Source organism: Helicoverpa armigera, chromosome 23 (genome assembly GCF_030705265.1).
Source record: "Helicoverpa armigera isolate CAAS_96S chromosome 23, ASM3070526v1, whole genome shotgun sequence".
In the NCBI taxonomy this organism is placed as follows: Eukaryota; Metazoa; Arthropoda; class Insecta; order Lepidoptera; family Noctuidae; genus Helicoverpa; species Helicoverpa armigera.
This window is the reverse complement of record NC_087142.1, coordinates 4215767-4231938: the sequence shown is the minus strand read 5'-3', so window position 1 is coordinate 4231938 and position 16172 is coordinate 4215767. Positions and strand designations below refer to the sequence as shown.

Sequence of the window (16172 nt, the reverse complement as noted above, 5' to 3'; positions counted from 1 at the left end):
ATAATTGCGAGAAACAGACTGTCAGTAATAAAACAAATGACAGTCGCTTAACACAATTACAACACAAACATTGTTCTCGATTGGAATCGTGTGAAATGCTCTCGTAAAAGGTGAAAACACATTGAAGCCCCATTATAAATACAAAATAAATTAAACTTTGTTAACTTTTACTCCGCACAGTACAATCATTGGTTTTATCGACGAATTTTATCGATAATTTTGGCATTGTCTGCGGATTATATTGAATTCATATTTGAAAACACTCTGTGTATGTATTTATACTGGAAATTAATTTATAATATCCAAATAAATTATTAATTTTTGATGCCAGAATTTCGTTTCACTATAAATTTGTAATTTGTAAAATTTGTAAACGGAATTTATTACCTGTGAATATTCAAAATGAAATCAAAATGTTCAATTAATTACATTATACGTTTCACTGAATATGAAAACAGTTATTTTCACAACCATCAACAATTCACATTGTAAGCCCTGATACCAGGAAGAGAGAGAACTTTTCACTTAGCAAAAATTTTACCTCTCTGTAACTTACAAAACTTTAGAGAAAAGAGTTCAGAAATAACTAAAGATAAAACTTAATAGATTTTAAGAAGAATTATTATCATAACTTTAACTTTCTGACTAGCAGTTCTACCCACTTCTTAAGGGAAGAACCTACTTGCATAAGCTATATGCCAATTATAAGCTACATTACTATTTACTGTTAAGTTTCTTTAAAATCTGTTCAGCCGTTAACGTGTAAGACAGTAACAAACTTACACATACACACATACATAACATTTACAAATGGCCTATATAGTACGAGTATAAGTGACAGAATAAGCAAGCTCTCCAAAAAGCAATTCTACACCCTTCAAAATAAGACTCATTTCTGATCACTTCCAGGAAGACAACGATGAGGGCCGGTCACCAGTCAGTATGGAGGTGAAGAAAGACAAGCCTGGCAGCCTGTCGCCCGTGAAGCTAGCTCTGAAGAGAGACAGTGGAGACGAGGGCAAGACCTCGCGGTCCAGCAGCAGGAGTGAGAAGGAGCTCAGACTACCGCCGGAGAAGTCCCCCAGTGAGGATGCGGCTGTGAGACGAGAGAGGAAGCTCTCAAGAGCTAGTGATAGTTCGAAGGAAACTTTAGAGAGGTATGTATTGTTATTTTAAGTAACGACATGTAACAATAATTATAAGCTCTTTGTCTGTTTTCATTTGCTTAGAATAATGCGCTGTTCGATATGACATTTTATATGCTTTGGAAATGGACAAAGGTTATTATTTTTGTAAACCAAACTAGTGACCAAAATAAATAAGGCCAACTTGGAACAATAGTAGAATCATAAAATGCATTCAGTCCCGTGAATTCTAGTTCTTCAATGGACAAAAAAATCACCTCGATTACGAAATCTTTGGTTTTTTGTTGACTTATTCCATGTGAGTGACCGAGAATCATCCACACTTTTAACTTTTTTGCCAACATAATGATTGCCTCAAATACGTAGAATTTTTTACTATCCAAAAATCAAAAGAAGTTAATTTCGCACACAACACACAATTATTTTGTGATTTTAGTTATCTATTCTAATACAAAGACGCTCATAAACCTACAAGCTAGACTTACTTGATAAGACTGCAGACCCAAGTAGGTAGGTACATCAGCAGTTCTCCTTTGAAATATGCATCGATGCTCCTTCGAGTCTTCAGAGCATTAGATGCGAATATTTCAGAAACTAACCTAGATATTTCGAGAACACTGGACACAAACGAGCAAGACAGGAAAAGATATAAAGTTCTTCTTCATTATCGCTGGAAAATTTTCAAAGAGCATATGGGGCATATATTTCAGGGATGGGAACATAGTTTTACAACGTTCTTGGGGAAACTTTATAGCTCGAAAGTTAACTTGTGAAATAAAAGGTCGCTTGAAGAAATAATTAACACAATAAACAAGCCATGATCCCAAAAACAACGCTGATTAATTGCAAAAATTCAACATAAACATAAAAGGGGTCGAAAAGCCTTAATTGAGAGGTATCGCGTAATCCATCAATGTGGTTAGATGATCGATGAGATACGTATTTAGCAGGCAGGCTTATACCCGAAATATTTCGTGACTAGAAATATTCCTAATCAGTATAGTTTAATCTTGATACCATAGTTTCGTAGCGTGCTCGTTAAACTTTATGATTTATTAGCCATATTCCAGCAGGATTTACTACACTTCCAAACAATGCGCTGAAGTCACATACAATAGATAATTTTGCGTTGATACCAAATTTTAGAGGGGCTAGTGTCATCCACATTAAATTAATATCTTAAGATGCATATCTAGACAAAACTAGAGTAACGACAGTCTTTTATTTCTCAGTAAGTAAGCATGTTATGACTATGTGTCTGCAGTAAACCTTACAATTACTTTTACTGTCTTTGTTCTGGTAAGAGTTAATAAACCTTAGTGGCTACTCTGTACAAGTTCTACTCTCCGCATCGCGTCATTGCTTGCAACACAAATACAACACACATTTGTCTGTCGGCTTAAACTGATCGCTTGCCGATGTGTCACTAGCGACAAATATACGTGAAAATATTGCTGCTGCTGAGCGTTTTTCATTGTCACTAGCTGTTTACATATTCAAAAGGGAAAAATCAATACGAAACAAACACGAGGCCGTGACGCCCACAACTAAACTTATATTCCTTTTGCTTCTTTACACAACTTGGTTTCTTATCAAACATGCAAGCGAACTAACTTATCTCTACAATCAAATAAGAATTAAAATGCAATCAAACACCAACCGGTTTTGTGCACGAGACAAAAACAGTATTTAAGATAATGTAATCAAAAATTTTGTTGTCAGACAAGATTCGAAGTCGGTGTCGCTATCAAGTCCAAAGGTGTCAAGGAAGTACTTCACGAATTGGCGCCAGGCATGTGACAAGACGAAGGACAAGACCAAGGAACTACTGAAACGTTGGAGGACGTTACCGGAGTCTGAGGGGGCAGAGTCACCGATGCAGGCAGCCGGGAACAGTGAGGATGACAAGCATAGGGGGTGGAGTGTTCACGTTTGGAGTGAGTAGTTTTTTTTATTTATCAAAATAGTTCCTAATGCACAGGTGTTATATGTTTTTTTGATGAAGTGGTTCGTTAAACTATTTATGATGATGATGATAACGTAGGAATGGGAATCTTCATCAATGTCAGATAGGTGAATTTACGTAGTGTCTTAAGGCCATGTAGACGCTTCGAAAACCCTTGCATTTTATCTTTCGTCAACCTTTAGTAGGTACGAGGTGAGTCTTGCTTGTCGATTTTTTTGACTTTGCCATCATAGACAAACAAATAAACCAGAAAAAAGTTAAATAAAAATAGTGATCTGTATTCTGATGACCTACAAACCTGTTGATGGTCATCGTCCTCAAAGTAAACAAAAAATAAATAAAAGTAAACTATTGCGTCTCAATTACCATCGTAATGTTAGAAATATATTGATCGAGATTGGTATTTTTAGACTAACAGACCAAAAGTAGGTATTCTACATAAAAAAAAAAATATTCTGGAATATTCTCCTCTCTATTGCCTTACTAATTCCCCGAATAAAGGGTAAAACACGCCGCCGAGTGCCACCGAAATAAGGTAGAAACATTTAATAGGAAGTTACTTTTAAACGAAAGTGGGAAAACGGCGGTAGGTCCCACATTAGTGGGGTGTTTTCTGGTGTTTTCTGGTGGCATCGACCATTGGTGGTCTAATTGCCAACGTGGATACGAGTTTCACAATGGCCTCCATTTTGACAATACATACAACAATGTTCATTGCATTGTTCTGTATGGTTGAAGAGGCTTTAAACAATTTGTAGCAGTTTATTTTAATGATGAGTCAATAGATTTGTGAGAGATGGATACTTTTGTTAGCTGTTTGTTCTAAGTGCTAATCTACCCAATCAAGTGTGATTGTAGTCAAAACTTTCACAGCAAATGAAAGAAAAATCGAAAAGTGTATTCTAATTTTAGTCTCAGTACACAAATAGGACAATGAAAAAAACAAACTCCAGTTTAGTATCTTAATATTCAGATTTAAAATTAAAGTGTGCCCGTGCTAACCTACTCTATATATAAGCAGTCGCTCCATGTTAAACACTGGTACTCAGCTGAATCCGAAGCCGACCCCAACATAGTAGGGAAAAGGCTCAGGAGATGACGTGCTAACCTACTCTATATCCGATATATCAATGTCCGATTCTTTCTTTGAAAATATTCGTTCAATAACTATGTACATATCATACCACCGCATCAAGTTCAACAATAGCCAGTTCAATTTGTGAACGAACATTACCAAGTCTATCCTCTGAGGATATAAGCGTAGTACATGCATCGAAGACACAGTGCGACCGTATTGCAATCCATTTAGTGGTTGAATCCAAGATTAGCCACGGCCCGTACCTACCAATAGTCGGGTAGATATGTGTGGATGTTAGTTACATACATGTGTGTGTGTAGTACATACATTTCGTATCGTATGATAACATGTGGTAGATATTTACAGCCTTACTACAAAAACTTAAACATCTGTTGAACATTTGTCTAAAAATTTTGGCTGCGTAACGGACCTTATTTCAACATCATAATTTGACAAGTGTTCAACAGATGTTTAAGTTTTTGTGGTACGACGGTTTGTGGTTTAAAAGACGAATAAGAAAATGAGATGTCCATTCTTGAACGTTTCATCATTCATGAATTTCAAATAGTTCCAGACAAAAATATGTTCATTTGACTTAATTATTCTGAAGGCAAAATGCTTAGCTACTGACATGTAGGTAACTTTCTTGTAATTCCTAGTAAAAGTTCGTACCTTAGCATTGTTTCCATTTCCTTTGACCTAGACAAAATCAAATCCAGGGTTTATTTTCGTCTAGTCGGATTACAGACCCTTTGACGTTGCTAAATAAAATAAATATGAGTTCTCTTTTATTTGAAACTAGCCGTTTTCCCATGATTTCACCCACACCTCTTGGAAACTACTATAGTTATCGGCACGGATATTGAGCTCTCGGCGGAAGAGTGCGGATCGCTTTGCGCACTATACACATAAGGCAATAAACCAATAAATCGCTTCTGCGCAGGTGAAGGTCAGGGCTCAATATCCGTGCCGATAACTATACCCGTACTGGGACAAAATATAGCCTACGTTAAATGGAATGAGTGTAGCTTTCCAACAGTGAAATAATTTTTCAAATCGGTTCTGTAGTTTCGGAGACTTTAGAGTACGTACAAACAAAAAAAAATATTCTTCTTTATTAAATTACTATAGATAGTATAGAATATAGTTCTTACCTGTAGTACTTAGATATTCTCTTGTTTCAGAACAAATAATAAAATATTCCGTTTTATTGAGTTCGGTTTTACGATCCCTCGTGTATACAGACATTTGAATCCTCGTGTAAGACAAAAAAAATATATTGAAAGCAACGCTTTTATTTGTGTCTGTAAATATATTGGAGACAGCGATTGATCCTATGGAAATTGGCAAAAAGAATGTTATGTTAGATTTACTTTAATGCATATTACGCGTATTTATTTCTTGTATGTCACAAATATATATAGTTTTATTCAATTGTGAACAATTAGTTCAAAGATGGTTGATATGAAGATATTATATTGGATGAGAAGATGAGAAGGTCTTTACCTACCACAGAATACATAAAATATAAAGTCAAAGTCAGCCTTATGTTTTTCTTGTTATTTTATGTTTTTCATGTTATTTAAATTATGACTTCAAGTAGGTCATTGCTGTTGTTGTTATTGGAAAGAATTAATGACGTGGAATTTTAATCAATATTAATTTTCTAATAGCTACTTCTCGCGGTTTCACACTTGTAAGAATATTTCAAATCAGTTTATTAGTTTCAGTGCCAAATAAAGTAATAATATTAGTTTAGACTTTAGATTATGCAAAGTTCTTCATATCACAAGTAATCTTTAGTGACAGCACGCATATGATGAAAATCCGTACAAAACACGCAATGCGCACGAAATATCAGAAATGACATGGAAGCTCGGGACATTGTTTCAGAATTCATTAGCATATATAACACTGATTATCATATTTCAACAACATTGCTCATGGAATCGGCTCAGCGGGTACAATCATAGCAACGCAATATAATGAGTTAAGGAGCAATCAGTGTTATATTTATAAAACAAAAACCATTCAAGCGACAAAAGGTAACAATTCGGATTGAGTTGTTTACTTATGTCGCTCAAATAGGTTTCTGGTTTATTTTTCGAAGTAGGTACATGTATTTTGTTAGCTAAAAAATAAAAGATGGATATTATACTTTTTTGATAAAAAAATCACAAACGGCTTGATTCATTTCATAATTTTCTTCAAATGCAAAAAATCTAACTGCGCTTCAAATCAAGGTTTTGTGTGTATAAAAATGTCATATATCAATTAGCGTATATAACACTGATTATCATATTTCAACAAAATTGCTCATGGAATCGGCTCAGTCGGTAAAATCATAGCAACACGATATAATGAGTTAAGATTAACTTACATATTTATTGAGGGTTGATTTTTTTACTTGTCGCTTAAATTGGTTTCTGTTCATATTATTACTTTTTGTACTTCCAGGATCTTACGAAAAAACAGGATTCAAATGTAATAAGACATGACAACTGACTAGGTTTTTTTTCGTAATTTAAAAATGCAAAACAATTAAGTTCGTGTCAAATCGAGTAGATAAAAAAGGAGAAAAAAAACATTTTATGTTACTGACCTTTGTTATAACCTAACGGATAAATATCACACTCGATTACTTGCGTTACAAAACAAACAATATTCACTCCGATTCCTCCATAAAAATAGAAAAATCTGTCTGTTAATATTCTCAGCCTGAAGAGAGCCAATTAAATTCTATTGTTGGGATAGGCTGTGCTAGAAGCCTATTCTTCTATTTTTGTGAACACAGCGGTGACGTGATAAATAACTACACGGTTTCCCGCTCAATTTTAACTGTGTTCTTTTTTTCAAATTCGAATCTCGTGTTGCTAGTTTTAGGCCGTTGCATTTTTAAATCATTTTGTGCATAGACACAATGTATTTAAAAAGGAGTATTTTTAGGCTTTAACATGTATTCAATTTTGTGCACAAAACTGATTAATAAAGATTTCCTTATAGATCACTTGGACTGCTTTAATGTAGTACCTACAAAACGTTTGACTAGCGAAAGTCGTAATATAGTTTTAACTACCTTAAGAAGGTGGTCATTAAAAAGTATTTAATGTTTTATGACACCATGCTGGTTTTCCCACGGTAAGGGAGGGACTGGCACAAGCCATTGAAGTAGGAAGTATAGTTTCGTGGTCTGTTATTTGTTACATTTCTCACCTTTATGTACTATTTATACTTTACTTGTACTCTGATAAACAGTAGCTGGAGAAGTTTCAGGTTTCATTTTTACCAAACCGTTTCAGGTTTTTAGGTTAAAAGCATAAGCAACAAACAAAATCACTTTTACAATTCTATATTTAGTAAGAATACCATTTGTACTTGTACATATAATATTTAAGTACACAAAATAGTAGATATAATATGTATGTATTTTTATGATTACTACAATTTGTACCGACTTATAGTTAAGAACTAACGAACCTCGATCAATATAATTTCAATCGTAAAGGAACTTTTCCATTAATTTGGACAGCAATTGGTCAAACAAAGTAAGGTAATGGAGAGTGTAATTCAGTTCCTTTGAAGGGGGAATTACAAGGAGGTAAAATTATTAGATTCTCGACGAAATAACTCGTTAATTGCACAGTTAAGCAAGCTGTGATTAAAATTATCGGCTACTGAAATACGCTTCAATTTCTTTTGGTTTTATTCGCGATAATTCCCCTTTGTCTGGTAGGTAGGATATCATCAAATGACCTCTCCCGCTGTGGGTGCAGCATGAAGGACTGATAGTCTCTTGCTGACTAAAACCCACCATGTTCCTTCTAGAGCCATTCATGTAGCAAGCCCAATGCCCGTCAATTAGCAGTTCAGCAGTCCAATCTTAGCAGTCCCACTTCCATTTACAAAAACGACCAAAAATCTCAGCTCAAAACTACGGAAGACACAAAATCCTAAAGCCGGCATTAAAGCCGATATTCCACACGTTAACACTCCTGTAAGCAAGTAATAAAACCGCTTCATACCGGTAACGTGGCATATAACTCTGATAACGTTAATAGCAGCAGCCGCAACAAAATGGAGCCTCTTCACCTCTTATGTACGTAAACATGGAATAAAATTTAATTCTAAGTCCACATTACCGCAGTTAATGCTCTAGAGTTGCGCCATCGCTGTTGTAATTTTATATGGTTCTTCTATTGCAGGATCCGTTAGTTATCTTCTTCTTTTCCTGATATAAATCCCATACGGTTGTGGGATCAGCTCTACTTGTTTTTCTCTACTACACAAATCAAAGCTTTGATGTCTTCGTCTCTTTACATTTCAAGAACATGACAGGGAAAAGCCATGTTCTCTAGAAGTGTTAAAATAAAAGTAATTGGCATTGGGTACCAATCATGAAAACAGTTTTAAGAACTGTGCGGCAATGGATGGATGCATAGCGGATGGGTGCATAGTACATGACATATTTTATTTAAGTATCATCTATGTACCTATACGCAATTGTACATAAAGTACGTTATGAAATGTAACGAATGTAATATAAACGAATAATGCATATAAAGGCATAGTAAATCAAACTTCTCGTTGTAATCCATAACTGATATCCCATGATAAACGCGAGCTATATTCGTTTTGAAAACTCTAAAACCTCACACAAGTACGATGCATCAGACTTTGCTGTTTAACTCAATTCGCAGCTGCAACAAATTGAGTTATATGGGAGAATCGGGAGCGCGTTTAAATAGATTTATCTTCGCCTTGCAGACACTACCCGTATCTATAGAACATTATGTAAGGCAGTTCTGTTGAGCCTAATACTTTTTTGATGATGTTCCCTTATCGTATCTATGGAGCCATATCGTCGATCTGCTCATAGTATAAATTGCTCGTTAATTTCATAAAATGGTCGTTAGTGGTCTATGAGTCAGTTTTATCCTGTGTTAAGATTTTAATTGGATTTTAAAATAAATACTTCAACGTCAATCTCATAGAGATGGAAGGTTTCGCTAACTCAAAGGGGTGTTTCAAAATTCTTAAAATATTAATGGTAACCACTTCAAAGCATTTTCAGGGACCCAGGATTATACAGTGAAACCGTTATTATTAATAAATGGAGAATAAAATGCGTTGTAAATTATGCGGATTTTATTAAATTATCTAAGGGTATTTTCTCTGTGATCGTGAAGTTAATCCGTTCATTCAATTTGAACTCTGTCAATTTAAGAGCGACGTCGAGGAAAAGTGTAAATGAAAATTCAAACGTTTTTTCGGCTGTGCACACTAATGCATAACGAAAACTAATTTAAGCGACATGTTTTGAGTTTTCGCCTGAAATCGGGTTAAAAGTTCCATTAACCTAATTTCACGGCACCTTTTTCTCCCTTTGTCTACAACCGTAAATTGTTTTAGTTTTAGTAGCAAAATGGACTTTCAGATAAATAACACTATAACAACGCACGCGATTGGTTTAGTGGAAAAACTAAATTATTCGTAAAATAACGATGTCAAATCAGTCCTTTTACGTCACGTCACGACAAATCGATTGTCACCTATTTCTGGCAGCTAATGGTGACGGAGCGACCAAGCCCCTTGTTTGGTTTCAATTCGCGCCTTTTTATATAACCACAAACAAAATCCCAAAGAGGTTTGTTTGTCCAGGACTATTAATCCTCGCGTTCTGGCCACAAGTATCCGAGATGCAATCCGGGATTCGTGGGTATCCTCAAGCTGGGAATTAAGCCACGATTCTCAGCCGAAAGCCCTCATTCTCCGGCTTAAACTGCAATTTCCAGAAGTTAGTAACAATACTTGGAAATAAGTCGCATTTCCCCGATTTAAACCGCAAATGGACAGTTGGAGTGTGGTTTGGCAAAAATACTGAGAAGCGACGAGGAAAACCACGATTTTCAGAATACTATTGTATTCTTAGAGTAAAGTGTAAATTAGAATACACTATTTGGATGTACTTTGGATATTCTATTTATATTATTATATTGAGTATAGTTCGTAACGTCACAGTTTACGTTAAATGTTGGAACTAAGTAGTGGCTATTTTGGCATCGCAACTAATGATTAGTGACACGGTTTAAAGAAAACTTTGTAACTGGCAACTGAAGTAATTTACTTTGACCCTTCTTCGGGAAGCATATTAAATCCTTGGTCTTTAGTTAGTGGAGGTGTCAAGTGTCATTCTCTTGAATGTTCCTGTTAAAATGAGACGATGAGACATTATATGCTTCAGAATCACATATAGAAAATTAATAGTGATTTCTTTAAAAAATATACAACTTGATTGTATTGGATGATTGAACTTTGTAGTTGTGTATTATTGTGTAATTCAATACTTTCATGTCTGTACACGATATAAGTATCATGTATACAATAGTTTAAAAGTGGGGACCTATAATAATTGGCTGCATGTTACATAAATTGTCTTATAATTATTAAATGTTACTGCTGTTGGTTCTCCAAAAATTAAATAAATAAATAAATAAATTACCAAGATGGCCGCTTGCCAAGTTGTACACTATCAAGTCTCTTTGTTTTCCATCTAATTAAGTTAAAAAAACATATCACTTTTAACTGATTTCATCAATAGGAGGTTCTCAGTTTGACCTCTATGTACATACCTATGTATGTTGGTAGGTATATTTGTACGCGATTACCTCACGTTTGGTTGAATCGATTCTAATGGTTACCAGGATAGTATTTATCAGAAGTACCTAGAAAATATTACAAAAACTGGCATACCTATTACTCAAGTTGTTCTTTTTTTTAATAAACAGTGGAATCACTAGGAAACACCATCTTTATTCAAATATCTGTAAACTATTCAAACAATCCGGGAGCACCCTTTTAATTTGAGTTCGTTCTATTAAAATTATCGATGATATGGGTCGCGTTAAGTTTTTGAAAGCTTTCATTACGAAGAGGATTTAAGCAAACTAATTAATGGGTTAAATGTATATGTATTTATATTTATATATATATGTTGTAGTGAATATTTCAGCAGAAAGTATTTACCTATGACCTTTTCTTTTCTTCCTCACAGGGATTTTAATAACTTTTAACTATGTTGATCCAAAATATGGACAAACATGTTCCAAGGAACCGAAGGTTGCCCGGGTTACTGGGTTGAGGAGGTCAGATAGGCAGTCGCTTCTTGTAAAGCACTGGTACTCAGCTGAATCCGGTTAGACTGGAAGCCGACCCCAACATGATTGGGAAAAAGGCTCGGAGGATGATGTTCCAAGGAACTGTTTGCGGTTTTAGTAATTTAGTATCGGGTATTGATATTTGAAAGATTGACAGTCTTTACTGTTTGGTTGTAACCCTTTGGTTTATATTCCCCTTCAAGTCCTTAAGACCTAATATTTATAAGTGGGCAATCTACCACTGAAAGCACTTTTCAAATCGGACCAGCAGTTCCAGAAATGATCACGTTCAGGCAAAATTTGTAAAGATTAAACAACCTTCCAGTATAACCTGCCCAACCTGAACAATCAAAATGAGCTTGTATCGCAAGTACACATATCTCTGTCGATACAAAGATCAGGCGTGATTCTGTAGCAAAGCGTTCGTGCTACCTTTCTTACTATACTGGAGCTGAACGCTACAATAAGGCTTAAGCGAATCCTTTTATTGTAGTACTATCGCCATTGTTGTGTCCTACGCGATAGATACTCGATAAGTAATTTGTTCGATAGGTTCAGTACTGGGAATACGTTTACGATAGTCATTTTATTTCGATGATTTATTTCAAGAAAGCAGTCTTACCAAGGAGTATGTTACGTGGTATCGGGTTTCCCGGGTAACTGGATTGAGGAGGTCAGATAGACAGTCATCCCATGCATAACTCTGGTACTCAGCTGCATCCGGATAGACTGGAAGCCGACCTCTACATAGTCGGGAAAAAGCTAGACATTTGCCTCATTATCATCTGATCATAGTGATATTTTACGATAACGGATGTAAATGTGCAATTCTGTCTTTGACTTGACCACCACTGAGCGCTCCCGAGTTTATATGTATTTACAACGACAATGTGCATGTGAATTACATACACAAGTATGGCTCAACCTGGCTCAACCACTTTCGTTAAAGTGATCTCATGATCATCTGTACCTAAATAATAAAATTGCAATTTTCTCTTGAATATCATTGATCGCTTGAATACTTTCAGTTCTTTTCATTCAACATTAGTTTCCTACGTTTTGATAGAATATGTATTTGTAAACTGCAATTTAGTAAACTTAACATACGAGTATATTTTAAATATCATTGAATTAATAAGCACTACATTTTATAGACTTAACCCATTTCCATTGATTGGGCACAATTCCAAACTGGTAGCAGGAATATTGTCACTGAAAAAAGCAATCACACTTAGCCTGAAACAATCTAAAACTTTGCCGACTAACTACTAGAGCAAAACGGCCAGAATTGCAAATAAAATCTGTAATTAAAACTAGGTACGTTGGTTTAGGTACCTATAGAAAAGTGCAATAATCAAAAATAGACATTACCGAAGCTAAAATGGACCACCCCGGTCTACGTTTACATTCATATAGGTATTATTTTTAAATCCCTATCTATGCTACCGAAAATCAGTGAAGAATTATTTCAGTGTTAGGTTAGGTTAGTTACCCCATTTACTTACCCCATTTATCGAGGAAGGCTGTACTATTTACTGCTGTACTTTTTTTCCTAACGCATATATAGTTTACAAGGTAACCGTATGAAACCACTGATGTGAGCTAGTTTTGCATATTGTGCATTTCAAGATACGAAAAACAAAAATGCTTTCTAAAGTTTAATCTAAGATTATCGTTAGATAAATGCATTTATTTAACTGTTTCAAACTCCTTTGTTAACAAGAAAGTAATATTTGTTCCGTGACACTGTTCGTAATAAGTTTCTACGGTACAATCCCGGCCCCGCTCAGTGTTGCCAGGTGTATTTATTTTTGCACGATGCCAACGTTTCATAGACAATGAAAATGTTATTTGTAAAATGTTATTAAAAATGTTATTTATTTATTTGGACAAACACTTTTAAGGCCTGCCTTTAAGAATCGAATCGAGGTATTTGTACTGAAAGCAATATTTTGAAAGGGCGCGAAATATTCAATTCCCTTTAGAAATAATAAGTTAATAAATTTATTTAAAAATAAGAGAGCTACTCTAATTATAATCAGTTTATACACACACTACCTACATATTATCATACATAACATTTGTGTTTTCGGCTATTTTGGGTAATACATTGTGCAAAGTGATTAAACCAACAAAAGATTTGATTTATGAATGTGTAGACAACGCAACTCGATTAACTAGACCATATTCAATAATATCCATTGAAATATGGTATCGACGGGAGTGGGTATAACGTCCTACTTTTAATTAAATATAATTAATTAATTACGTGCCGAAAGAGTAAAGAACTATGATGAGCTATGAGCTCGTACAAACTTATAAATTAAAAACCAATGTTCTGTAAGCGAAAATAATTAAATTGAAGCCGCAGTAGCCTGTTCTTTGTCCCGATTGAAAAAACTCATTACAAAGTTTATAGAACGGGAGGAACAGTCAAAGCATGCATAAAAAGATGATTTAAATTTTATTAATGGAATATCGATTGCAGCTTAGTCAATTGTTTGAAGAAAATGGCGCAATACGGGCACGCAATATTGCTTTATTACCTAACACTTTGTTGAACAAATACAGCTTATTTTTCTCCTTAATAATTAATTCTCGCGTTCGTTATCTTCTGCCCTTTTGTTGTTGTAAATCGTTTATGACGAACGTAACAAAAACTGGAAAATAAAAATAACAAAGAATAATATTTGCCGTGATTTGTGCCTCCGAGGGATACGACCTCTTGGCACGCATAACACCCGTATTCTTATATCGATTATTTCATTCGTTTACAGCTAAGGTATAGTATTTTCCACGCCAAAGGTTCTGCCTCAACGTGTATTGAATTTTAAAAAGAAATAACTGAGAAGTTTTTCACGCAAACGTATTCGGGACCGTAAAATATGAGCCGAAGTGCGTACTGAAAACTGAATCACTAAATGTTGGGACTAAGACGGTCACGAACTACGAATTGCCTGCTTACATTCAAACTTATTATTTTAATCAGTTTTACGATTATTAGAAGACAAGTATTTTTTAGGTTCTCAAATATTCCATTGATACAAAAATAAAAGTAATCGCCTTTTCTCCCCATTTTCATCATCCTCCGAGCCTTTTCCCAATCATGTTGGGGTCAGCTTCCAGTCTAACCGGATTCAGCTGAGTACCAGTGCTTTACAAGAAGCGACTGCCTATCTGACCTCCTCAACCCAGTTACCCGGGCAACCCGATACCCCTTGGTTAGACTGGTGTCAGACTTACTGGCTTCTGACTACCCGTAACGACTGCCAAGGATGTTCAATGACAGCCGGGACCTACAGTTTAACGTGCCATCCGAAACACAGCCAATGGTGTCTAAGATATACTTAGAAAGTACATACAAACTTAGAAAAGTTGCATTGGTACTTGCCTGACCTGGGATCGAACCCGCGCCCTCATACTTGAGAGGTTGGTCCTTTACCCACTAGGCCACCACGACATTTCTTTTCTCCCCATTTTAAACCCATAAAAATGGTATCGGAAAGTATATTAATCTTAACACGCATGGCAGGCTGCATTCTCTGCGTCGACGATATTTTACACAAGATAACTTTCCACGAGAGAAATCTATAAAATTAACGGCTTCGAACCAAAAGTTTTTATGTAATTCTACGCTTGTCGCCTTTTCTATAATCATAAAAAAGTTTGATAAATACTTTTCCAAAATGTGCTCCCAATGTTTAAAATCTTCACCACAACTTATTCGAAACTTTTCATACTATACTTGAACTTGATCGCATCGCAGTCAACTAGATTAAAAAACATTTTTGCACTGTAGTACGTCAACTATGTCAGTCTGACAAATAAATAACGAGAATCCCGTAGGCTTAAAATAATTATGATTTCTATACAAGTCAAAGCCACCGCATAACGTGCTTCAAATAATGAATAAGGAAATAAAAGGAAAAGCTAAAAGCAAAGAAAAGCCAACCAGACAGAATGATAGCAAGGAAAAGTTTGATAAGATTGAATCGGCGTCCGGGTCCTCGGAAATCAAACGCACGAGATCGACTAATATGAAAGAGCTAGGTTTCTACAAATTCAAGAATATGATGATTCGCAATATAAAATCACAGGCAAGGTCGCTTCCAGGGAAGGTGACTAAACGAGATAAAAAGCATGTGAAAAAAAGTGTAAGGTCCCAAAAGTAATCTCCATCTATCAAGCTAAAGGTCTCGCGACAGAATGGTTGTGCCGAGATCCCTTTTCAGTGAATATTAAAAAGATACGTTTGTAAATTTATTACTTATGTTTCAGTATTTAAATAAATGCTTATTTTGTATGAGATCACGTTTTCAAAAGTATGAATTAGTAGAGAGAACGTGACTAGTGAGTTTACATCAGCGGCTTTGAAAACCCTTGCAAATTTTTGAAATAGAGATTTTAAGCCGCTTTGGTTAAAATATTACAGAGGCCGACAAGAGCGGAGCCTCGAGCGAGCGCCGGCCATGTTTTATTCTTTTTACTCTTTATGCGAAGTGAATAAAGGAATATCGGAACCGAACTAACGTTTGATTCGTTTGTGTTTCATTCATGAAATATTAATCGAAGTATCAGGAGATGGAGCTATGTAAATACGTGCGCTGTTTGTTAACGTTACAAAGTTTCTTGCTAACAATGTAGCTTTTATCCGGGAATGGCACTGAACATATTTTAAGTCTTTTAAATCATTTTGTCTGGAAGCTTTGTTTTTTGTTCTACAATGTAGGAATCCTGTGAACAGTATTATGATTATATTATTTTGTAAAGATTGGCTAATCTTTTCACTAGATACTTAACTTGTGTTGCGTTTTGTGATAAAAAGCTAA

General features: G+C 35.2%; 2 protein-coding genes across 3 annotated transcripts in view; both read left to right on the top strand.

Moving 5' to 3' along the window:
* Positions 1-16172, top strand: part of LOC110377229 (annexin B9) — a 367919-nt gene that overhangs the window by 314182 nt on the left and 37565 nt on the right. The gene's annotated exons all lie outside the window — the stretch shown is intronic.
* LOC110377212 (uncharacterized) overlaps positions 1-16172 on the top strand; it is a 90944-nt gene that overhangs the window by 63022 nt on the left and 11750 nt on the right. Inside the window, exons 2-3 of the mRNA XM_021336003.3 lie at positions 910-1157; positions 2868-3082. Coding sequence (XP_021191678.3) covers positions 943-1157; positions 2868-3082 — 430 coding nt within the window. The 5' untranslated portion in view covers positions 910-942. The remainder of the gene's footprint in view (positions 1-909; positions 1158-2867; positions 3083-16172) is intronic.